Genomic DNA, 25,927 nt, shown 5'->3' with positions numbered 1-25,927 from the left:
TTAGTGGCAAAGATTAGACCAGTACAGAGAACTCAAATCCTCTTTACAATTATATTGGCCGGGCAGGAGCCTGAAGCTGGCTGGTCTACATCTATGTGTGTCTGCAAGCACAAGAGGAAGCTCTGCAAAGAGGAGGCATGTTTTCTGGTCTTTAGTTTGCTTTCAACAACTGTAATGCCAAAAAGCTACCCAATGCCAGGTGTTTTTAAACTGTGCTGTATTTAGTGCAGAGTTGGTGAACTGCTCACAACTATCTGACAAGTATGTAACTCAAACCTCAAATCTTTGTAGAAACATTTGCGCTTTTAATCCATAATTATGATTAGAACAAACACTGCACACAAACCTACCAATTTCCTCTTGAAATCGATGTTGCTGGTGTTCCATCTACTTTCAGTGAAGCTGGATCTTCACTTTCTGAGCATATCTTGCTTTTTTATCACACGTGAAGTAAACAAGATTAATTCAATTCATTTTCTTCAGTATAAATACACTTGGTGGGAACTACCATAAGAAAGGAGCCTGAAGCTAAACACTCATCTTCACATAACCAAAGACATGTTAAAAAAAAAAAAAAAAAGTCATGACTAATTTGCATTGCCACAAAAGCTTCTGATATTATGTACTATTCTCACCACAAAGCTTGACATTCACATGTCAGAATTCATTCCCCTTAAATGCTTGCCACAGGGGGGGGGATTTGTTTTGGGGGGACAACAACAATTCTGAGAAAAACTATAGACTTCAGGCCTCAATGCGTTTCTCCTCCAACTTGTAATTCAGCTCAGTTTCACTGATACATACTGAGAAGAATAGCCTTAAACTTGCTTTTGGGCTATAGTTCACCTTAGTAACAGTGTTACCTGCCTGACAATCCAGAGGATTAACATTTCAGTTGATGTAAATCTACATTTCTAAATAGTTTAGCTCTTGGAACGTGCTTGTTTAAGCTAGCAAGACTTTCCGAAACAGCAGTGTTGTGCTGAATACTAGATCGCTGTAATAGTGTGCAGGAATTTCCCACATTGTAATTGCTTAATTTGCAGGAACTGATTATTATTATGCACAGTCTGACACCTTGCATTTCCAGTTACTGTTACAGACTCCCTTAATATTACTAACCACTTAGGTGCCAGATAAAGTGAACGTGAGTTGAACAAACTTACCACTTTGTAGGGTTCGGGGAAAAGAGGGGAATTTGCTGGGAAGGCCTCTCCTCCTCCCTGCTGGATTTCTTGATTTCGCCTTTCTCGTTCTTTCATTCGGAGCACATTCCGGTCCTCACGGTTCATGTTGCTATCAACACAGAAGAATAACAAGGTAACATAATGAGAAGAAATAATAAACAAACAGCGTATGTCTTTGCTGAACACGGATGCCTGCAGGGGCAGTATATTATGAAAATGAGATCTCGGAGACAAGTGCGGAAGAATTAAGCAAACATATAGTCTTGTTAAAAAGTCAGCTTGGAAAAATAGAAATGGTCAGTTTTTTCTCTTCTGTTTTACCCTTTACCATTTAAAAAACAAACAAACAAAAAAACCAATAAAGTCACAACAAGTATTGAGAAAGATCACACTACCGCTGTGCTCTGCTTTGACTCATTGTTAGCACAAACATAACTGTCATTAGTGAAATCCCACACGTATCATAAACAGGGGAAGTTGTGACCTGTGGAGAAAGTAGGTTCTAATAAGCTTAGCCTAGTCTAGACACTGTGCAGTACCCTACTTCATCTGCAAATAATCTCCTTGTACAGATGGTCAGCACAATTTGCCCCCAGCTGAAACTACCAATTCAATGTTTTCACACAGTGAGAAGGCTGCAGTTTACATACTTTTTATCTCAAAACATCAACAGTTGCAGGAAACGTTTGCGAGCACTTTGTTATTTATGATTGAGATCTGGGTAAATCCAAAGGGTACAAATCAATCTGACTGAACCACTAACATGTTTAAAAAAAATGTAAATAAAAACTTTGAGAAGGTTATCAAAAACAATTTAACTTCTTTTCTAACAGCATCTCAAAAAGCAAATGTTGCACTGATGGATCTCAGATGTCGAAGATGGTCAGCTTGATCACCAAGCGTTTGACAATTACGTCAACAGTTTAGCTTATTTTCCTCTTAATGTATTCAATAAAAACACTACCGGTATTACCTGCAAATTCAACTCAACCTGCCCCATTACCGTTTTAAGTACACATCTCTGTTAATTTAAAAAACAAAAAACAAAAAAAACACCCCAACATATACAAAACAGACACAAAAGGTTAGTGGTTCAGTGCCTACTTGCAGTCACTAATTACAATATGTTAAACCATTCATTGTTGTATGCGATCAAGGGTTTCAGTTAGCACTAGTTTGTTTTCTCTTCATGCTGGAAGCTGAAAATAAACTTGAAAGCATTTCTCTCTGAGCGAAAGCTGCATTTCTTTTGGTTGGGGAGCACAGTATAGTAGATAAAGTAGTACAGTTTAACCTCTTCCTCCACCTGCTATCAGTTCTTCCTAAACAAGGGGGAGGGAAATCACCCAAAACTAATTTGCAGGTTTCCCTCTTAAACGACTTGGTGTTGTGAGCAATGCCTTGACGATAAATATATAATAAGGTTAAAAAAAGCACCACTGAATAAGAAAGGTATACCATTGATAAAAAAAAAAAAAAAAAAATCTCTTTAATAAAATAATCCTTATGGGATAATAAATGAGACAAAAATGTAATTTTCTGGGAAAAATGCACAACTATAGCGAGGCACAGTGGACAGAGCATGATGGTTTTGGCCAAGTTGCTACCTCAGAGCCTATATACTTTACAACTACTGATGGATGGTTTAGAAAGTACACTGTGTCCATGACCTAAAGCTTAGGAGAGGATAATGAATGCAACAAGGCGACAACTCAAAAGCATTAGAAAACAAAGATGAGCATGTCGTCCTGACCTTAACCCAAGCGAGATGCCATCCCAAAATTATTAATCAACTAAAACAGCTTTTTGTCATGTCTCATAACATCTATAACAGTCTCAGAACACTTTTTTTTTTTTTAACAAAATGAGTTTGTACGAATCTTACTAAACTTACCAAACTCAAAAGCTCACTTAATTTGAATAAACAAAAAACAACAACAAAAAACTGTCAGGCTTTTCCAGTGTTATGACTAAATGTGTTAAATAAAGTCACGGAAAGTAAATGTGTTTATTGCAAACTGTGTGACTAAAATGAAAGATCGGGCCACATTTAAGAGCAATCAAATCACAAATTTTTTCTCGTAACCTGTAAGAACCTGATTGCTTTTAAAATATTGGTAATTTTGGGTGGCCTGTGTGCTGGATTTTTGCTTGCAATGAATGACAAAGTTAAAATAGACTGTAATTATCTGCTATGAAACTAGCTGGAACTCACTGGGTCCCTTACAGATAAATAAACACACCCCGTAGTCTGTGTTTTCCTTCTGAACATAATGTGTGTTATTTAATCAGATGAGGAGAAAGTCATAAGGGCAATACCCCTCTGATCGGATGTATGGATTGACACCAGTGAGACAAACATCATTGCGACATGTAATATATCCATGTACACATTATCATGATAACAACTCAGAGCCATTCTAAAACATTACCAAAAATGCTCTGGTAGAGGAGAAATCAGGCACCTCATAGGTGCAGCGAGCCAAAAAAACAAATGTGACTTCCCTCTGCTGTGCACTTTGTTTAACAGAAAGCAACTACAGAGGTTTGAAAATAGAAACAAGCACGCTGTCATCCAGGCGTGTCGCCTCCCGGTTTAAGTCGACAGCTTCAAGCTCTGCCAGTGACAACAATGACTGTAAGGCTGTTGACACAGTGCGATTAAGCAGCAACCATCCGGCCTCCTTGTAGATTCTCAAAACTACACACAGGGTCTTTCTAATCTTTCCCAAGCATGACTAAAAAATGTAAGAAGTGGATGAGAAACTGACTCAACGATGAGGAAATTCTTTATACACAGGGAAGTCAAATGGCGAGAGAGTACACTGGAACCTGAGACTTACGAGGAACCGATCAATCATAAAAAATAAATAGATAAATAAACTGTGTTACAGACTAAACCTTGTCCCCATATGCTGGTCAAGCTTTGAATGAACTATTAGAAAAGCTCATCAGTTAGTCTAAACAGTAATTTCCCAACCAATCTTTTTTTTTTTTCTTAACACGACCTTTAACCGTTTTATATCATCAACCCTGACATCTATGAGTAATGACAACTCCGACGCATTACTCATAGGAGGTATAGGGATTAATCCACTATGGCTAGGGTTCATTAAGCCACACTTACAAAGAAGCGACTAAGTCAACTTTATTTCATGAAACATACCATTAACATCATGATCACCTCTTGACTTAAAGCACAGCCAAGAACTAAGGCTGGAAATTCAAAACCCAAATCCTAGCAACACACTTTGCATGACAAACTTTCTAAAACTGAAGCAGCTATGATTATCATCTACAGATAACATGGCCTCCTGCTATAAATCCTGTCCATAACTTTATTTACATCCATGCACATTTGATTGCTTAGATAAACGAGTGATTTTAATCTGCTCCAGCAGTATTAGTACTACACGTGTGTATATATGTATATTAGTTTGTTGATGTAATGTGGGTGCGGGCCTGCATGTGTGATTAAGCCACAGTGCTAAATGATCAAAGGCTCCAGGCAGGATCCTTTGTAAACAGCTCATTTCCATTCTGCCAACTAACTTACCTGAGTTGTTATTTGTTATTATTTGAAAAGGGTGTGACGCTTTAGTATTACGAGAGAAACTCAACAGCCAAGGAGGCTCAACTGTCTTGTTTGCGCCTCCTGGTTGTTGAACTTCTAACATTTATAATAATTGTTAGTAATAATTGTAGTACACTTTAATTTTAGACTCTTCCCAAAAAATCTCATTGACTTAAAAAATAAATAAATAAAAATCACACTTTCAGAGAAATTACCATGGTCCTATTCACGAAAACTTAAGTTTGGCTTCAGAATAACTGAGAAAGTACTCACTGTACCCAAACAGAAAAAAAGAATGAAAAACAAGTGTTGGTGACATGATATGACCATGTGGCACGTATGTGGTAAGCCTCTGCACTCAATCTGTTTATAGTTTAGTCTTAGACCTGCCTCTAAACGCAAACTAGGCCTCAGGAGTACCAAACCAAGACCCTGATCCTTAATTAAGAAATATGATTAACAAAAAGTTCGAGCAAAACACCATGCCTTTCTGTACACATCAAGATTTTTAAATTGTGAATGAAGAGTAAATCCACAAAATAAAAGGCATGGATTTATTTCTGTAGAAGTGAAACTGTTACCGCACACACAGCTGGTTTTCCACAAACAGTTTTGTGTTCAACATGTCCAAGCAACTAAACCAACACTGTGGATGGTGTTAATCATAATTCCTCCAAATCAACCCATCCCTCACGTCACAAAGGTATTGTTATTCACTTTCAAACTGAATGAATAATTTTATGACTTACAAAATAAAGCGTTTTCCTTTCCAATTTGACCTAGGCCAAAAAGAGCGTACTGTATATACTTCTCAGATATCAGTAGCTGAAAGTGCAAGCTATACAAATAAAATGTCACTAATCGAGAATAAATTCAGCCACCATTTACTTGTGTTGTGTTCAAAACGAGTAAAACCTTACTTTAAAGTCAAGATGCACATGTAGGTGAGCTTTGATTGGCATTTTCCTGATTTACCAAGCCTAAATCCAAACCTTGAGCCACTCCCCTCCCTATTCCAATAAAATAAGATGGATTAACAATAAGAAAAAAGTTTTAAGTTTAAAGAACATTTATTAATATCAAGGTGTGATGGCCAGCTAGGTTTACTGTAGCCATTCAACACTGTGCCAAACTGAAAAGGTCAAAGTCTGAAGGCAGATCACTCTGTACCTAAATGAATCAGCTCGTATGTCTCGTTCTAAAGTACCACATAACAGTCAGATCTCATCTTTAAAAACAAACAAAAAACAGGGAAAAAAAACCCCCCACGATTTTCTCAGTATCACTCAGTACAAGATCTGGCTTCTGGGACACAGCCATTATGTAAGGCAAATCAAACATGTCTCATCTGTCATATTCAAGTATTCACAATAGGATAAAGTTATGTGCTTTAGTCCTACCAGACACCAAGCGAAATGAGTAAAGCAGTTAAATAGCTCTGCATTTCTTACCCTGACTGAGAGGCCATGGCCCCAACCACTGAAACATTGGAAAAAGGAGGGGAGGAGGTTTCACAGGATCTCCCAGGAATTCAGAAGTATTCTCGTCATGACTTGTCAGCCTGAATTTCCACACAAGCCACCTCCAGTCAAGAAAACCTGACCCCTCTTTTTCAAATCTAGATGTATCTGTGGGCGTCCAGCTGAAAGAATGTGACTAAAGTTTCTTTACTCGACTGGAAGGTACTGTGTATTTCCTTGGAGTGGAGACAATTCTGACTTAGGGAGGGGAGGCGACTGCTTGTTCTCGGGAAATACCATGTTGGCAAACAGCGGGGGTTGGTCACATGCGAGGTGAAGGCTACAGAAAGCAGCAGCAGCTTTTGTTTCTGTTTTGAAGATAAAGCATGCATGAAAAATGAGAAAAGTGAGGTGAAAGAAAGAGGTTAATATTGAATAAATGCGAGGGTATATGTGCTATTTAAATGTTTGGAGTGAATGCAATAGATAAATTAGGGATAAGAGACCTAATTTCTCATGTCTATTTTTATAGAAGAGTGCCTGATGTTTGACTGAGAGCACTTTAGGCTGATTTTAATCTTTAAACCCCTCAGAAAGTAGCAGAGGAATAATTTAATCTAAGATAACAAAGCAAGGAGCACAAGCCATCAATTTGAAAAGCCTGCTGAAACACTGTAATAGAAACACAGTTTTGTTTTGTTTGCTTTTTTTAAAAAAAAAAAAGGGGGGTGACTAATAAAACCTTTAAGGAATCTTAAAAGATCACCTAGTCTTACTGAACCTTTTTACACCCTATTCTTACACACAAAATTAAGGAGGAGTGAAAAATTAAAAAGGGGATTATTGCGAAGGAAATTAATGAGCTTGGCCTTAAGGAAATGATTTCCACAACCGCCATGCTGGCCAATTAGAGCATCTACAGGAAAACGGCACTGAAGAAACAGCGAGAAAGGGAATAAATTTCACCTCTCTCCGAGAATGGCACAGTCCACCTCCTCCCATAAAAGGAGATGTTATTTTACACCGCAAAGCCTCTCCTCCAAGTGATGTCACGGCCCTCAGCACAACCCAGCCAATCAGAGCTGCTCTTTCCATCAACAACCTCCCCCCACCCCCCACTATGCCCTGGAGCACAGGGCAAAGCACCCATGCAGCCTGTTAAAGTCACAGCGCTTAGGCATCCAGTATGCTGGGTGTAACAAACATGAGGCTTTTTCATATGATGACGAAACATGCTGACAAGTGTGGCATCACCGCAAGCTGTGAGGATTTTTATCTGGTACACAAGCTGACAAAATGATGCCACTTCTGTTCTTGACTTTCAGCAGATGTTTATCATTAATCAAGAACATTAAAGGGCGGGCTTTTAGGTACAAGTGTTAAACATTCATTTATTGCTTTCAACAAAAATATATCTGAATTTGATGACATCTTTACAAGGTTTTGCCCTCATTATCTGAGGGTGCTTTGATTTAATTGCAGAGAAATTCAACTTCAATAATCTCATAAATTATGACAGTTTTACATGAATTCTATGCTGACTGTGCCAATTCTTCCCCACACACAATGATGCACGCTGTGCTGTTTGCTTGTGGCGTTATTTAAAGTATTAAAACGAAGGCCGGTCTCCAAACTTTGGGAAACTCCATTTGATGGACTTTATAATAGACACAGCTGATATAAATAGTCATCAATGGATACCAAGGCTGTACAGTCCTGCCAACAGCTGCATGTCTGTATCATCAGGCTTACGCTCTTAGAGATACTGTACTGGCTGGAATTATTTCCCATTCATGCTGAATCTGAAAGCACAGTGTGTTAGTCTGTCATTTCTCAGCACTTCCGGCAATTACATATGCCCTCTACTTTTATAAATAGAAGCAAAGTACTACCCTGAGAGGATTTAATCAATGACCAGGCTCATGAAGTAGAAAATGTTAACAAAAGGTTTACTATGCACATTACAAATGGCTCTAATTTTGTATTAAAAGCTATGAGCTGTATGCACATCAATTCATTTTGGATATTAAAACATAAATATTGCATGTTCAGTGAGTCTTGGTTAAGCAAAACTACAAGTGTCATCGATCATAACTGGTTTCCAGGACTTTACAGCACCTTAGATTGCTCTACAGAAAGTATTCTGTAGCAGGTGCAGATGGACAGCCAGTGCCACCACCACTACCACCCCCAGTGCTTTTGAAGCAAACCTGCTGACTGCAGGAATTCCAGAGGGAGCGTCCATTCAAATGCAGCAAACCTGCCCTCTATACCAGCTGTTTGGTGAGGACTACAGGCAAAAATCACATGCAGCTAGGGCAAGAAGACTAAGAAGAAGTGTTGGGAAAAACTGGAGTGACTTTCAATCACTAAAACATGCAATACTTTTCATTAAGAAAACCCTGCAAGCCATATTTCTGTATCAGCATTTCAAGAGGAAAGAAAAGGGCTTGATTTTCCTTGAGACTTTTATATCAAAGTGCAGATGAGGAATTTTTGAAGAGGGCAGTATCTTAAATTCCCGCTTCAATTAAAAGAATTCAATATTTCTATGTGGCTGCACATTAGCTCCAATTAGCATATCAAAACAAGTCCCGGGTCTTGATTGGCATGTTCTCTAAACAACTGCTTATGTCCTTTCATTAAAGCAGGATTGAAGCATTTGAACTGACTCGCTGCCTGGAAAGCCTCCACTCAGCAGGCGTGCATTATCTGAATAAGAGGGAACTGGCAGCATTTACCAATCACAGGCTCAGTGCTGAGACTGTTGTGCATTTACACAGCTAATTAACTCATATTAATTTAGGAGCTTTTTATGTTTAACATTCAGTAAAGCTGTTTACCAAGAGCAAAACGGTAAATCAGTCTCTTCATGGCACTGTGAAACAGATAAAAAACACTTAAAGTAGTCATTTTCTAAAGCTTTTCTAAAGCTCTTCTAAATAACTTAGGTATCTAGTAGGCAAAGTAAAGTAGTAGGTAAAATATACACTCTAAAATCTAGAGTAACTCTTACAAACAAAGCTAAAAAGTACCAGGCTCGAAAGCTCATTTGGATTTTACCTAGGTAAACATTGTCACGTGAACTCAGAAACAAAAGAAATGCTCTCACTTGCAGGTTTGACACAGATAACATAATGTTCAGTGTACTTTTTAGGCCACATTGTTAGTGGAACATGACACCCAAGCCTCAGTTATCTTGGCAACATTTCCAAAGGATCTGCGTCATTCAAGCTCTTCAGAAGGCACAACACAAGCCTGTCAAGAGGTTTTTCATTTTTAACCTGCTTCTGATCTATTGTATGATTTTTAACTCAGCAGACTGAGCAGCAGTATACGAATAATATTTAAGCAACATGGATTATACCGCAGAGAGAGAGAGGGAGAGAGAGAGAGAGAGAGAGAAGAAGCCATTTCGTGAATATGCATTTCATAAGGTTTTAGCTACCCATCTTGAGTCTATCAGACCTTCCTTTAGTGTGATGAAACAATCTACCGAAGAATAAACCATTCCTTAGTCATTTTTTACCTTAAAGAAACTACAATTATCCAGTCAAACTAAATCTTAACCTTTAAAACAGCAGGCACTTTGCAAACTAAAACTGTAACAACATGCAAAGATTTCCTGAAGTTAATAAAAGGTCAAACAAGACTGCAGTTCTCTCTACTGTGTAATAATTTCCCATCCATCAGTCTCAGCTGTATTACTCAGAGAAAAGTCTGCACTACATCTAAAGCTGAAATGTCTGTCACTAACCTCCAAACATCCAAATAAACTCTCTCTTGTAGCTAGAATAAAGGCTCAGTTGTGGTTAAATGGAGGAGTGAAAACCTGCAATGATAAGCCAATTAACTGAAGTGCTGTCGAAAAATGAATCAGCAAATATTTTTGATAAGGGCACTGAGCGGAAATTTTCGTAATTTCTAATCAAAAATGTGCTGGTTTCAACTTTTTTGGGTTTCACACTTGTTGATGTGAACATTTGAAGCATCACCACGGAAATGGGTGTAAATATATACAAAGCACTTTTCAACATTTTATAAAAGAAAGAAAGAACATAAATCCATGAGATTAATCAATAATGAAAATAACTGGCAGCTGAGCCCTAAAATGTAGACAATTATTTATGCAAAATGTTCACATAAGACGCTTAACAATATAAATCTACAAAATCCACATTTTATCTGCGTATTGCATAAATTCATACCTCTGACTCTGGGATTTGTTTCTGTTTATGTTCCTAATCCATTTGTTATTTCCTTCAAAGCACTTATCCTGCTTAAAACAAAACAAGAAGAACATACTGTGGCAATGAATTTCACTGCTATTTGAGACATATTACTGCTGCCACCGAAAAAGACTGAGGCTATTATCGTTCCACTTTAAAAATAGTATTATAAAGCAGTATCTCACAGCACCAATCTATGCCAGATCTGTGAAATGAAATGGCCTTAATGAGCTTCACCTTCACAGGACTGTAAAGCCACATGAGAGTTTAACTCGCATCGCTGAGAACAAAAGCTGAAGAACAGATGCATGAGGTCAGGACACAGTGAACAGCATATTTCTCTGCTGCGTGAGCAACAGTACTGAGGGATAAAAAGAGAGCTGCTGATGTCTGATTAGATTCGGGCTAATTAAGCTGGCAGACTCAGAAAGAGCCTTCAAACAAGTTACTCTCAACAAGCTTCTCTTTGTACAGGAAATAAGATTTGATTATGAAACTTACAAACCTTAGCTGACCACACAATTAACTTGTACTTTGGGTCAGGTTAAAGAGGAAAAGGTAAATGCTAAAAAGCTGTAACATCTGCACAATGCACAAACCAGACAAGTGCAACACCTTAAAACCATTTCTATCATCAACAGAAGAATAGCTTTTCTCTTTAAAATTGTGGCTAAAGAGGCAATTCTAAGCTTTGGATTAATTTTCCTCAAATGTAGGTGCTCAGATTTGAAATTGTGTACAATGGGCTGCAGTTGAACAGTCTGCAACTAGACATTGCTCACTTCCCAAATATCCAACCAGCAAAACAACAGTGGAGTACATCAGGAATGTACAATAGGTGTGCCAAAGCCAAAGAAAACATGCATGCACTGCTCTGTCTGGAACGGACAAACAAGTCGCATAACATCTCGACTGAATGTGTGCCCTTCGCCTTGGCCACAGGGGAAACTGTTAAACTGAAGCCTCACAGCAAAACCCAAACAGGAAGTGAAGAGGATTTCACAGTAAGCCGCGTCACCAGTAGCACATTTACACATTATTGCAAACAAGGTGTTTACATCGCTGCTCCAGAAACTCTTTCCCCCCTTTTTAAAGATTCTTTTAAACTAACAAAGCTGGTATCTAGAAGTCATCTAGCCTCAGTTGAATGTCAAGTATGCTTAAGGTTTTCTTTGGTGCTTCGGTGTCCGGAAACCCAAAACAAAGACTATCACATCCAGACAATGTACAGTCACATGCATCAACCTTATCTCTCTGCTCAACACTTTCATTTAAAAACAAAGGCATGACACATATATGAGCTATTTTTAACAGTTTAAAATAGCATGTTTTATCTGGATTAATTTTCCGTCTACAACCTTTGAAGTAGCTCCAACACTTCAGTTCAGCTTTCTAACTTACTGCCATCAACACAGCTCTTCAAGCAAGCCTGGTGATGGCATTATGTTTCAAGCTGCTACTAAGAGTATTTCAATTGTATAGTCAAACAAGTGGGTGACCTTCTGTGTATTAAAATACAGTAAGAGCGCCAACCAAGGGCTACACTGTAGTTAAACTACTTAACAGCGCACACAGAAGAGGTTTTAGCCTTGTACCAGAGGAAAATCACCACGTCGGTGAGACATGAGGTGTAATTTACTAATGAAATAAACTCATTATTTGTTAAAAGCTGTCTGTAATGTAGTCTAGTCATAGTGTATAATCACCTCTCAAAGGTCCATTTTTTGCTATAAAAACCCCAACTTTATTTACTATTTGTTTATCTTCTAGAGTGGAAGCTGGAGTTTCAGACTGCACTATTGCCTGGCATTTTCAGAAAATTATTGAATATAAAACAGCAGTTGTCCTAAACCAGCCAAGTACTGCAGCTCACTCCACTGTATGAGGGGGAGGGGGGGAGAGAGAGAGAGAGAGAGAGAGTTTTTTCTCTGACATAATTGAATCCGACTGCAATATCAACACTCCTGTTATGTCTACATAACAACAAATCAACAACTGCAACCACAGTTCAAGTACAGCTTTTGCTCCATCCACCATCTGACTAAAGTTGCTGAGCCGGTTCACAGCTACCTGCCGTGAACGAGTTCATGACCTTAGGGCATGAACTCGTCCCCCCTCCCGACTAAGTGCAGCCAACCATAATAAGTCAGTTGGTTGCACTTTCCTTGTCTCCATGCGTCAAGCCCATCCCTCCACATGCGTGCATGAACTACCCGTGACAAGTGTTAAGAGGAACTCTGGACTTATCACGCATTTTCTGGCCCTTCCCCCCTAACTATGGCACGTAAAATGGCTTCCTAGAAAAGCACATCAGCTGATCCTTCGCTCAACCAAAGCATACATTCGGATTAACTGTGCTGCCCTTCTCTCCAGTGTTGATTTTCCATGCAAATAAAGACTTTGACTGGACACAGCAAGGAGTGGCACTAGGAGTTAGTAATACAATAAAGGAGGAGGATACGAACCTAAAACTTTATGCTCGTCGTCACTGTGCGAAAAATAACGAGTATCAAGAGCCAATGATTACCTAAAACGACCATAAACTAGCACAGAAAGTACAAACAAGTAGCACTTATGTCCCATTGTTTGATTCCCCAGATGCTTTTTAATGGAGAGCGAATAGTCTGTATTTCAAATGCAAAGGAAACATAGTATGTTTATCATTTGCACGTGTAGTATCATATAGTTATCCCGCCGTCTGTAAGAGCAAACTTAGGTGTATAAGTTATGTCAGCCACGGATAAACACAAACATCAGTCGTCATGACCTGTTAGCTGCCATGACAGGAACAAAAACATTACTCCTATCACCGCGATATTTTCCCCCACTTCCTTGCATAGAAACGTATAAAAGTAACATCTACCCATCCCATCCATCGAATAATTAAAGTCTCCTTCCACCAGAACACCAAAGCAGGTACAATGTCCAACCAAATCATTAGCAACTGGCTAGCACGCTACCTACACGACTACCTGCATATCTGCTTTAGCATAACGTTGGCTAGCCGGACCCTGCTAGTAGCGTATTAAGGCTAGGCTAGCTAGCCCTGAAGCTACTGATTTTTTTTGGCGAAATTCTAATTAGCGTTCACTTCAAATATCAGATACCCTCTAATGCAGTAAAACACCAACTAACGTCTTCCATCAAAGTTGGCATCCTTACCTCTTGTCTTCTTTTTAGGCCCAAACCATTCTAGCTATTGGAAAGCTCTTTTTCTCTTTGTCTTTTCCACTTCCAGTTACACGCAAAACGGATTCAGAAAAAAAAAATGCTCTAACGGCTAAAATACTAAAACCAAGTGGATGGTCTTCATCTTTTCCTTAAAACACGACGACACATCGAGAGGGAAACAAAATAAAAATCATTTTCTCTCGCGTTCATTTTTTGGTTACTCCTGAACTGATAGGTAAGACTGCTAGCTAAGTTAAGCAGCCAGCAGGTACCACCACAGACAGGACTGAATGCATGGATGGCAAAGCGGTGGTGCATTCGCGCTGTCGGAAATCTGTCAATCCCACCATCCGACACAGTAAACACTGTCATAAAGTAAATCTTAATTAACACGTCAGCACCGCTGACGATGTCTTTAAAAACACGATTGAGCCTTCTTAGCAGTTGCGAGTTTTATTTTTTTTTATCGTACCCCTCGGATAGCTCTAAGTAATTCCCATTCGGTGTGAATGCAGCATTTCAGTGACGCGCAAGGTTGACCAGACTTTGACGTTTAGGAAATCACGTTTCATTGTTCCCTGATTGTACCATGGACAGCAGGTTATGGCAAACCGTACCCTGCTTTTAATTCATAGCTCATCTAATCTTTAACACACACCCTAGTTATCTAGATTTAGCTGCCCGCGTCCATGATTAATAAGTAAATACGTTTTAAATAGTAATATGATTCATTTTTTAATCTTTCAAACAATGACTTACTTTGTGATGTCTTACTCTGCCTCCAACTTCACACCTTTAGTGGATGTGCAATAATATGTCTGACTTTACAGGTGCCTATACGCAGCAAAAACTGACATTACATTGGTTAAAAGGCTCAAAGCAGCTTTTGGGTGTCCTGTAACCTTATTGACTGTCTGTGTTGGATGCTAAACTCTATGTTTATATTTTAATTACTACAAAACAATAATTTTACAAGATTTTATATTATCTTTGAAGACAACAGCACTTCCCACTAATACTGCCTGACATGGACATAGAATGAAAAGAAGGAAGTGGATCCATTTTCAGTTCTAAGGTTTCAGGCATCAGGACATAATGTAAAATAACATCTGGTCCTTAGTAGGTCTTAAAATAAGGTAAATGCAACCTCAGTTAAACTTGAAAACGTGACATATTACACTGTTATTATTTATTCATCAAAAATTGAGTCAAAAAACCAAAACGTGTGAGAAACTAAGTACACCCTGCTTCATCTCAGACTCTAAAGGCCTTGGTTAGCATGTTAAATGTTAAAGCTCATGAGAGTACAGTTACAAAAAGATTGAACAAGTATGTCTTGTTTGGAAGGGTTGCCGGAGAAAGCTTCTTCTCTCTTACAAGAACAGGCCAGCACAGCTTAAGTTTGCAAAGTTGCATCTAAACAAACCACAAGAGCAAACTCCTTAAACATATCAGTACACAGTGAAGATGTTTGGCCATAATACGCACTGTAAACTTAGAACTGAACTAGCATATCAACACCTCACACCAACTGTGAAGCATGGTGGTGGAGGTTTGATGATTTGAGGTATTTTTGCAACCACCGGACCTGGAAACTTTGCAGTCATTGAGTAAAAGGTGAAGCCATGTGACTGTCAGCTAAAGCTTGGCTGAAATTGAGTTGTGCAAGAGGACATTGACAGCAAAGCATTAAATCTGCAACACAATAACTGGAAAAAAAAGAAAGAATCGAGGTGTTGCAATGGCCGAGTCAAAGCGCAGACCTCATCCTGATGAAATGCTGTAGCAGGAACGTTGAGCATAAACAAACGCAATGCAACGGTAACCCTCAATGAAATTAAACAACACTGTAAAAAAAAAAAAAGAAAGAAAGGAAAAAACGAGTGGGCCAAAATTCCTCCACAACGTAAGCAACTGTCAGTCATACAGAAAATGATTACTTCAACTTATTCTTGCTAAAGGCGGTTTTACAAGCTACTGGATCATAGGGTATACTTGGTTTTCCCACACACTGCTTCTGTAGTTTGGCTAAGGTTAAAAATGATTTACTATGTCATGTGTCGTTCATATGAGGTTGTGTTGAATAATTTTAAGACCTGCTGACACAAGATGGGTTTTTCTTTGTTATGTGCAGATTAAGGTTATTATAGCTAGCTAAAAATTAAAACTAAATACTTTTATTAAAAAATAAAATAAAGCATATTCAGGAAACACCCTAAGTTTAAAAAACAATTGTTACAACTTGCCTGATGAGGCATTGATGGATGTGTTTATTAAGACTCTAGATGTCATCAAGACCGAGTCAGCTTTGTTTTTACTGCAATCCTTGGTTTTCCTGAAACTGACATATCCCCTCCCTATATTGATAATAAAAAGACTAAAATGATCAACTGAAAAAAACTAAACTGAAGAAAGAAAATCCTCTCTGAAAACTAACGGCAACTAAACGTAAAAACAAAGTGAAAATGAAATGAATTAGAAAATGCAAAACTACAATAACCTGTATTTCACATGACTATATGCTGATTTAAAAAATATTTTATTTGTAAACTCGTGAACAAAAAGACTGTTTGACATTTTATTCCTAAACCCATATATCTAAAATCATATAATGCGTTTCTTTTCCCCCCCTTTTTTTTAGCAAAATAAAAATTTTACAATAGCAAATTCAAAAAGGTTTTTAAAAAAAAAAAAAAAAAAAAAAAAAAAAAAAAAGCTTTACAGTGAAACAAGCAAATCCAATTCCCGAGCAACAAGAGTTTTTTGTGTGCGTAACTAATTTTATTCAGACTAAAACACAACTGTTATATAATCTTTTATACTGAGGTTGTATCATGTCTTTTCAGTTCTAGATATGCTGCTGTTTTATAAAGATTTTGAGCTGTACAGATTAAGTTTCACTAAAAATATACTAAAGTACAAAATCACAAGATTTCATTTGATTAATCACATTCGTTGCTTTGGATATTTAAAGTTTGTATCCTTAATAGACCTAAAAATTGAAGAAAATATCCCACTAGTAGAAGTAACACTGGAATTGCCTTATTTCTCTTTTGTGACATCGTGTCTCCTCTCCTTAGTCCATATCCACTCAGTTGTTGTTGTTTTAATAAGGAGAAAAAAAAGAAAAAAAAGAAAAAAAATCAGGAAAAGAAAAATAACAACAAGAAATCCTGCTGATTCCACAATGTTTATTTCTTCTTTTTCTTCTTCTTAGGAGGTCCTTGATCCGAATCGCTGCTACTTCCTGAGTCTGAGCTGTCTGAGGACGAAGATGAGGAGGACGAAGAAGAGGATGAGGAGGAGGAAGAGCTGTCATCGTCGCTGTCACTGCTGCTGTCATCTGAAGAGGAGCTGGAGGAATCGCTGCTGTCTGACGATGAGTCACTGGAGGAGCCGCCTGAGCCGCTGCTGCTGTCGCTCGAGTCTTTAGCCCTGAGAACAAGTGGAGGAAAATCTGAATATCCAACGCTGAACACCAGAGGTTTGGTTATTAAGGTCTCAGGCTGTACCTGTTACAGTCCCTAAGGTGCATCTCACTTGCTGTAATACTCCGTTTACAAACACTGGAACTCAGAGGACACAACGTCAACTACAAGTGCTGATTTTGCATACCTGGAACATTACATGCACACCAATTTGTTTTCTCACACGCGAATTCTAGGAAAATGTGGGTTGGGACATTATCCAGAGTTGCCCTTTCACACGTGTAGCGTGATGAGATAATACATGTAAGCTGCATTTTTTCCACGATGGGGAAATTGGTGCAGCTGGGTGTCATGCAGACTTCGCGGATGCACACGTGACAACGATTTTACGGTTTTCCTTTTGGATGCTGAAAAGACCAGAACAGTCGCACGATGATAATCAGGCCTTTATCTGCCTCTTTTATGAGCAGGGAGTGACAGTGTTATAATTCTGAACAGCTACTTTCATATACCCCTGTTATGTCTGGTACTGATGGGATTTGATGGCATTCTCCCCTCCGACCCTCAAACAAACAAGCAAGACTAAGAAAGTCACAACACTTGGGACAGCAGAACTTTGAGAGGTTTTTCAAGTCGACTCTGGCTTAAAATGCATTCAAGTGACAAACTTTTTTTTTTTTAAAAAACCACACATATTCTTATAATGCTTTTACAACCATTGAATAATTGCTGTGTCAGGCACCCTTACCACCAGGGGGCAAACTTTTGAGTCAATCTTCAGTTAAATAGACCCAAACGGGCACTCTTACTGCTCTCAAAAGAAGAAGGTTAATTCATTTGGGAAAGATAAAGAGTGCTCAGCTGAAAGGAGTGCTGTGGCTGTTTTATGGCTGTCGCAGTAAGAAACGCAAAGGTGTCAAGGAGGAAAAGACAAAAAAAAACCCCCAACAAAACAAAAAACAACAGGTTTTGGTGTAGCTGCTTCAGTTTCACAGTCCTGTTTTTGCACATGCTGGGAGAACAAAACAGAGACATTGTGACTTGTTATTAGTAACAACTGTGCTTTTGCTGTAATCACAGCTCAGACTACAACAATGGTGTTTCTAACACATCGCTGTGATGAGACCAGAATCTACCATTAAAAAATTAAATAAAAGTTTTAATGCATTTTCAACGGATAAACAAAGTGTTTAAGATTACCACAAATGACATTTAGAACAGTTAGGTTGATGGATTAGACATTATGGCTATGAGACAAAACACTGCAATCTTTAAGAGATTTGAAAAGGTTGCAAATGTAGTGATGTGCAGTCACCAAGAGCTTCCACAAGAGGGAGCTGTTTAGGGACGTTTCACTCACTTAAAACAGACTGGTTTTAATTAAAGTTTCAAAACAGGGAAGCAGCTCCGAAACAGATACTCAGGGATGCCAGCACCTTGCTGGAATCCCTCGCTGAGCAAATTGTAACACCAGGTTACACAACTATAGCTCCCATGTGACCTCATCGACTTTCAGGTGACCAAGTGTGAGCACCAAAAACAAACTAAGTCGTATCGCTTGGTTTATAGGATTTTTCCCCCCGGAAATTAATCAGTCTAAAACTTGTTGAATTGCAAAACCGTAATCTAACCATTCTTCTCTGCTATGAATGTTACCCAGTATCATTTTGTGTAATAAGTTATTTTTTTAGCAATGTAATACATGAACTGTTCAACTCCACAGGCCAGTGTTGGAAAGCAGGACTTATTCTTGTAACGCAAGTCCAACCTCAACTCCGATGTCCATGAATGTGAGCCTGCAAGGCCCATTGGCATATTCATAAAGCTTGCAAAGATGCACTGAAATCACGTTCCACTACTTTGCTACACAATTTATTCACAGACATCATGGAGGTACCAAAAAAAGGGGGAGGGGAAAACTTACGACTACGACAGATGAACACTTTATTTCTCTGCTTATTAACCGGAATACTGCATAATGTAAAGGTCTTATTTTTTTGTAATAGGTTTTGATGCTTATTTATCATCTAAGAGATGCACTGATTTCTAAAGTTTGTGTATATTAGCAGGAGTCACACTACATGGATGTAAAAGCCATTGGTCTGAATATGAATATGTCAATAAAATCACAGTTCTGATAAATTGCGATCTCAGTACCAATAAAAAAAAAAAGAAAAAAAAAGAAGAAAATAAATAATAATTGTGCAACCCTACTTTATAGCAGGTCTGATAACTACATCATATCAGTTGTGACAGTTGGTCCACCTTACTTACTTCTTTTTCACTTTCTTCTCACTGGAGCCTTCTGTGCCTGGTCTGTGGAGACAAATATTTAAAACAAAAAAAAAAAAAGATTTTTAATGAACATCATTAGTGATTAGGAAAAAATAATCTGATGCACAAATATCTATATTAACACAGAGGTATTGTTGTACATAAAATTGCTTAATCTGATCAAGACACCTTACCCAGCTATGCTGAGGGGTTTGTTTTCATTTTCCTTGAGTTTCTTTTTCAGCTCAGTCGTTCTTGATGGCCTGTGCACATATTTCCTCTTCCCGGTGCATTCGTAGGTCCAGTGTCCCATCTCCAAACACTTCTGGCAGCGCACATGTTGTTTGTTTGCCTCCCTGTATGTAACAACAAAGGCTAATATGAATGTAAATAAACATGGCTGCGGGTACATCTCTTTGCTGTCACATACAGTTGTGGTAAGAAGTTTACATCCACTCATCGTAGGTGTCAATGTCATGGTAAGTTTGGACTTTCAATTACTTTCTTGGATTCTTTTTCCCCCCCCTCTCTATCCCCACAAAGTGTCAAATGTATGCATACATACTTAAATATATACATACACTCCCTTAAATATAGGGATGGGTACCAGTATCCAGTGCCATTATGGCACGGTTCTGACATAAACGGTAGTAACCAGACCGAAAAGCAGCGCACATTTCGGTGCTTTTTTTTCCTGAGATGTCATACACTTTGGATTCTAGCCAATCATTTTACCTTTCCAAGGATAGTAGGCGGGCCCACGTACGTACGTTCTTTTATAGCAGAGCTACAGATTAAAAATGCCCAAGGTGACGCGGTCAAAGTCTGGCTGTACTTCACAGCAAAAGATGCAAACTCAGCAGCCTGCAGCAAGTGCTTTAAGGTGATACTGTGCAAAGGAGGTAACTCCTCGAATCTGATGAAACACCTGGCGACACATAGCGGGTTTTTTTTTGTTTTTTAACCTGGAGTTAGCAACATCTCCCAAGAACCCGAAGGGGAGAGTCCTGGCCCCTAGCCCTGCCAGTGTAGCAGAAATGACGATGGATGATGATGGCAGCATCAGCTCTGGGCGAGTAGCTTAATGTTGTTCGTGTGTAATTTACGTTAAGTACGCCAACAACGTTATTATATTAATGCATGTAAGGTGAACTAGCAAACACCATCGTAGTTACATGCGGCTGTCTTCTTGTTTGATGGCAGATACTCCCTTCACCTTGGCCAAAAAGGCTAAAATGACCAAAGAAAAAGTGGAAAACAGCTAAACGTGAGAGGTTTTTGGACAAAGTTTGTGTTTTTTTTTCTTCTATTGTTTAAGCACTGCTTCCAGCCAAGAGTGATACCATATGCCCTATAGCTGCAGAAAAGGCTGACATTTTTTTTTTTTTTGGTAAAAAAATAACAAACAAAACAGCTAAACATGATAGGTTTTTGGACAAAGTTTGTGTTCTCCATTCTTTAATCACCGGTTCGAGCACCGTTTAAGCACAGGCACCGTTTCAAAAGTACCGATTTGGCACCGGTATTGGATAAAACCTAAACGATACCTATCCCTACTTAAATATTTTAAAAAGTGGCATTGAAAGTTTCAGTGTCTTTTAACATGAAAGGCCAAGGCCTATTAACTTCTCATTAGTGATCATGACTGACTGCAAGTGGTAGTTTCTCTTTGCCAGCATAAAAAGGATTTGGCTTACAGCACTCACTAGGTTGAACTGTTCAAGCCCAAGGAACTTACTGAAGATCTACAGTAAAAAGGAGAATTCCAGTTTTACACAAACTGGGAAGTTGTATTGGAGGAATTTTATTCAAATGTGTCATCTAGGAACAACTGCGGAACCGCCAGCGCTTGATCCTGATGATGAACTGGAAACTGTTGGAACATCAGCATCACTGTCCACAGTGAAGCTAGTTTTACATTGACATAGACTGAGAGGGTCAAGGGCTGATCAAGCGAGAAGCCCCTGCTCCAAAATCAACACTTTCAAACTCAACTGAAATATGCTGCATCCCACATGGACAAGTGAAATGCTTTCTTGAGAAAGGTTTTATGGTCTAACGAGACAAAAAAAAAAAATTGGTGCTATTTGGCCAAAACCACAAGATGTATGTTTGGAGGAGTGAAGGTGAGGCTTTTAAACCTAAGAATAAGCATGGTGGTGGTAGCATCCTGCTCTCTGGCTGTTTTGGTGCAAGTGCTACCTGTACATTGCACAAAGGGGATGGAATAATGAAAAAGGAGGATTACTTCCAAATTCTTCAACTTCCCCTCAAATCAAGAACTAAACATTTGGAAGTTGGACACAATTAGATGTTCCAAATGTACAATGATCCTGAGCAAACATCAAAACTGTTTTTTGTTTTTGTTTTTTTTTTTTTAAATTGGGGGGGGGGGGGGCCAAAACTTCTGGAAAAGACCTTCCCAAGGCCCTGACCACAACCCTATTGAAAATTAAAAACCAGGTCAGTGCTAAGAAACCAACCAATTTAAATAAACTCTTACAAGTCTGCCAAGTAAAGTGCTCAAATATCCAGCCAAAAATCTGACAGTAGTTTATTGATGGCTACCAAATGTCTGGTTGAGGTGCAACTTGCTAGAAAGAACAGATCAAATAAATCATTAAAAGCCCCAAATTACCATGACCCCTTTGGACCACAACTGTAAATGTTAATAAACAAAGGTACAGCTTTGTAGTTGCTGAAGAAGTTGGAAGTTTTAACTTCATCAGTGCTTTAAAGGTGCTTTTTCTACAGTGAGTAAATATGCAGCGTATATGAAGATGGGCCGACCTCTTATTCCTATACGAATTTAAATGCTCATTAAAGAAAAACAATAATGAAAAGGAGCACCACCCTGCAGTTCTCCTTGCTCAAGATGAGATGAAATCATTTTCACGTATCAGAATAAGTTCCGGTGCAAACTTGAGACCGTGATAAATGGCTGGGGGGAAAAAAACGAGCACCAGCGGGACATTCCTGTGTTGCCTGTGTTACAATTCAATGCAAAAATATTTTCAACATTTCCTCACAGACACTAAAATGCGGCAAAAATCCGCCTGAATTTTATAAACAAGTGAGCGCAGAAACGTGACAGAGACCCGACATTTTATTTGTCGTTCTTGAAACAGATAGTGTGACAAAAGTGGCATTCACGGCGTCAACCAGCCTTGAACAGACACCCTCTACAAGAATAAATAAGCTAATAATGATGTGGAGCACAGAGAGGCGCGCTGGAGCTGCGTTCACTGTTCACCGGCCCCTGAGTCTGACACGGAGCTCGAGCAGCTCAACCTCGCTGCTGTTCAACAGCCTGTAGTACTCACGAATATACAAAACCCACAGCGCTACAGTCAATTAACAATATTATACTCACGCTTGCCTCCTGGCTATTAATCTATGCATGGGAGTCGCCATGTTGCAGGTTACTTTTTCTTCTTTGTTGGCGTTAAATAAGCGCGTATTTCCGGCCCAATCAACTCCGTTATCGCCTCCTATGGGTAAGGAATGTCTACTGCATGTATTTGTAATCATTAACATTTAATTCACAGCAGCCCTGACGTTTTGTGTGCTTTTTTTTTTAAATAATACTATGCAAAAGTCTTGAGCAACTCCTCATTTTTCTTGATATTTTGCTTATAAGGAACAGGATATTATTCTAAGTGTTCTTGAGCAATGGTTCTGCAGGCTTCCTGAATTCTGTCAAAGTTTTCCTTTGGACATTCGCTGTTATTTTCCCTCCGTTTCAGTCCAGTCTGTGTATGTAACCATTTCCGTAGGAATGTTTTGTTTTTGTTTAAGACACTTAACTCTGACCTATGAATCATTCAAACATACAAAAGCCATCTAAGTGATAAATGAGTATGGTGGCAATACAGATCAGACAATTAAAGACACAATTTCAAATTGTATGTCGTTACATTGTGATTGACAACTACAAAAAAGGCTCTCTTCGGCACATGAGAAGTATCTCAAAGTCATCCTTAAGAAACGGGACAAAATCCAGTAAAGACCTGACACTGGCCCTTCTCTTAATCCATCTACTGTTTGACGAAATGGTCTCAGTGAGTGTCAAGAAACCATTCTTAAGAATGGGAAACAGCCCGAGGTATGCTAAATTAGAAAAAAAAAGTGGTCTGAAAATCAGTATAATTTGAAATTTGTGAGTCAAATCATCATCAGTTTGTGCAGAAGAGGTCAGGAGAGACGTACAACTGTGAGTGTCTGTAGAATCTGTAAAACAAAATGCAGATATGAATCCCCTCCATCATGTAAATCTCATGGTGTTGGAGTTCTTGTTAAAACTGATAAATTATGACTGCAGAAAAGCACAGTCAGAGTTTGATCCTCCGTGCAATACAGTCTGGAAAGCATGACAGTGATACCAAACGCACTGCCAATACAGCAAAAGCATTATCCAAATATGTGTACAAACTCACAAACTCAGTTTTTTCTTGTATTTCCATTTGGTTTGAACATGTTTAAATATCTTGGTGCATTGATTTACTATGTTTCAAATAAAATATAAATGAATTAGAGTTTAGTGCAGTACTGTGATACATGTGATTCATTTATACTACATTAAAGGAAAAAATGTGCCTCACATAATAATGTTTCGTTTACAATCAGCATATAATGGCATATAAACATTCTGTTTATCATATTTCTCCCCAGCTTCTTATTTCCACTTTCTGTGGAAACAGTTACTGAGGTTAAGCATTCAGGTTTCTGTCACCAACACAGTGCACACTTTCAGCAGTCAAGTGTCACCACACCCACCTGCATTTACGATTTGTCAGAGCTGCGTTTACATGTCATCAGCTCTCTTCTCTGTTTCATAGATTCTTAAATAAATGACATTTTGTTTTTGCAAACCAAACCAAAAACGTTTTATGTCAGCTACTATTTTATACTAATTATTTATAATGATTGGTAATTTTATATCATGAAAATTACTAAGGAGAACGTATTTAAAAACTAATCTTTTTCAGTAACAACAACTTTAAAAATTGCTATGCTTTAGTTGTTTAGTTGTTTAGTTGATTTCACTTACTGTAAACCTTAAACTTGGAGTTTTTTTTTTTATTATTATTAAATAAGAAGAAATTTATGGAGCTTTCTCCCTACACCTCGACTGTTGGAGAACTGTCTTTCACGTGGATATGGAAAAGTCCAGAGAGCGCTAGAACCCTGTAAATCTCGCGATGTCTGCGGGCGAGACGGTAAAGCAGACCTTGCCGCTGCAGCCTGCCAGCACACATCAGAGACACCGGCAACAATCAGCGGTGTGGATTATGAGTAGAAGTATTTAAGATAGAGCAGCTTAACAACTTCACTTGACTGGAGCATCTTTTTTATGTTTTAAAATCTAGTTACAGGTTTATTTTCTTTACAGAAATCATACTGTATACAAAGATAAACCTAGGAGACATATATCGCTCAAGATGTCAGTGGTGGGATTTGACTTGGGCTTTCAAAGCTGCTATGTAGCTGTAGCCCGAGCTGGAGGAATCGAGACAATCGCCAATGAGTACAGCGACAGATGTACACCGTAAGTACCAAGTAAAATCTTATTATAGTTTGTGAAGGATAGCTACACAGGACAGGTTTTCATTTATAAGTGTTGTCTCACCTGTGTCACTGTAATACACGTGAACGCAACTTCTCTGCTTTCAGCGACCATTTGTGCTCATAGCTGGGAAATTGAACTGCTTTTCCGTGTAAGTTAGTGATACATTTCTGAGCCTGTCTATGGTGAGCATGGAACCATCTAGAAATTAACTCACAAGGCTCACACCGCCTTCCAAGACCGATTATGAAGCTAAGCAAGTTAGCTGAGCTCATAGTTTTATTAACGGTAATGACAGTTTGGAGAATTGGTGTGGCTTCGCCGGTTAAAACACGACCGGGCGGTGTTTGCCACCTGTCGTTTTTAAGTAGTTGTGCTTGTCTTCAAGGCGTAAACTCCGACCAACCGGTGTGCCCCGTGTGGCAAATTGTACGCCTTGCGTTATGCTCTGTACGATGACGACAGCGGCCAATCTCTTGTTGGAATATTCTAGCAAATTTTTATGTCTTTTAGCCTTTAATGTTTTAAACGGTGTAAGGTTCTATAGTATTTATTACATGAAAAACATATTGTTATCAGAAAGGTTTTTTAATATTGTTTGAATTCTGCTTATTTGGGTTCATGGCGCATTTTGTAATTCCATTAGTTAGATTTCAGTCATCGTGACTAATTTTTAAAGTCTTTACAGTATTTTCTACAATTTAGAATTCCCTCCCAAAGAGTATTAATAAAATGAAATAAGACCAGTTATTATATTGTAATTTATTTATAACGTTTGTATTAAACAGGGAAAGAAAAAGATAAGCATTAACGCCCAATTTATGCTTAGATGTGCACCTACTAGTCAGAAAGTCAGAAAAATTTAATATAATATATATAAAATGGGTTTTATGTCATGGTTATATGAAATATGTATACATCATTAAGTTGCTGAAGATACTTTATTGTGAATCAACCTGGACTTTTTAAAAATTATTTAATTTTATTCAAATTTACAAGGCAAACATGTGTCAGAGAAGTAGATCACGTATAAGATAA

At 38.4% G+C, this 25,927-nt stretch overlaps 3 protein-coding genes across 5 annotated transcripts in view; 1 reads left to right on the top strand and 2 right to left on the bottom strand.

Moving 5' to 3' along the window:
* Positions 1–14,034, bottom strand: part of aff4 (AF4/FMR2 family, member 4) — a 29,474-nt gene extending 15,440 nt beyond the window's left edge. The window contains exons 1-2 of one of the 2 annotated variants that reach the window (XM_005944229.3): positions 13,613–14,034; positions 1,167–1,296 (exon numbers count right to left, since the gene is read on the bottom strand). In XM_005944229.3, coding sequence (XP_005944291.1) covers positions 1,167–1,292 — 126 coding nt within the window. In that variant the 5' untranslated portion in view covers positions 1,293–1,296; positions 13,613–14,034. The other variant, XM_005944228.3, reaches the window with a different exon arrangement.
* A 2,704-nt stretch (positions 14,035–16,738) lies between these two features.
* On the bottom strand, positions 16,739–22,822 carry zcchc10 (zinc finger, CCHC domain containing 10). The gene is made up of 4 exons (XM_005944223.3): positions 22,697–22,822; positions 19,518–19,679; positions 19,324–19,365; positions 16,739–17,056 (listed from the first exon to the last, which is right to left on the bottom strand). Exons 1-4 carry the CDS (start codon positions 22,735–22,737, stop codon positions 16,813–16,815), a joined length of 489 nt encoding a protein of 162 aa, XP_005944285.1. The 5' UTR covers positions 22,738–22,822; the 3' UTR covers positions 16,739–16,812.
* A 1,711-nt stretch (positions 22,823–24,533) lies between these two features.
* The window catches only part of hspa4a (heat shock protein 4a), a 13,750-nt gene continuing 12,356 nt past the window's right edge, over positions 24,534–25,927 (top strand). The window contains exon 1 of one of the 2 annotated variants that reach the window (XM_005944227.2): positions 24,534–24,871. In XM_005944227.2, coding sequence (XP_005944289.1) covers positions 24,765–24,871 — 107 coding nt within the window. In that variant the 5' untranslated portion in view covers positions 24,534–24,764. The remainder of the gene's footprint in view (positions 24,872–25,927) is intronic. The other variant, XM_005944226.2, reaches the window with a different exon arrangement.

The sequence above is a fragment of the Haplochromis burtoni genome, unplaced genomic scaffold (genome assembly GCF_018398535.1).
Source record: "Haplochromis burtoni strain Fernald_Lab_line unplaced genomic scaffold, NCSU_Asbu1 Contig_395, whole genome shotgun sequence".
Lineage (NCBI taxonomy): Eukaryota > Metazoa > Chordata > Actinopteri > Cichliformes > Cichlidae > Haplochromis > Haplochromis burtoni.
The sequence above is the reverse complement of the archived record's forward strand: the minus strand, read 5'-3'. Positions and strand labels throughout refer to the sequence as shown.

Coding starts and splice junctions, on each gene's coding strand:
- zcchc10 (XM_005944223.3), bottom strand. CDS start 22,737: ATGGCGACTCCCATGCATAGATTAATAGCCAGGAGGCAAGC. Junction 19,680..22,696: donor TTAATAGCCAGGAGGCAAGC/GTGAGTATAATA, acceptor TGTTACATACAG/GGAGGCAAACAAACAACATG. Junction 19,366..19,517: donor AAACCCCTCAGCATAGCTGG/GTAAGGTGTCTT, acceptor TTGTCTCCACAG/ACCAGGCACAGAAGGCTCCA.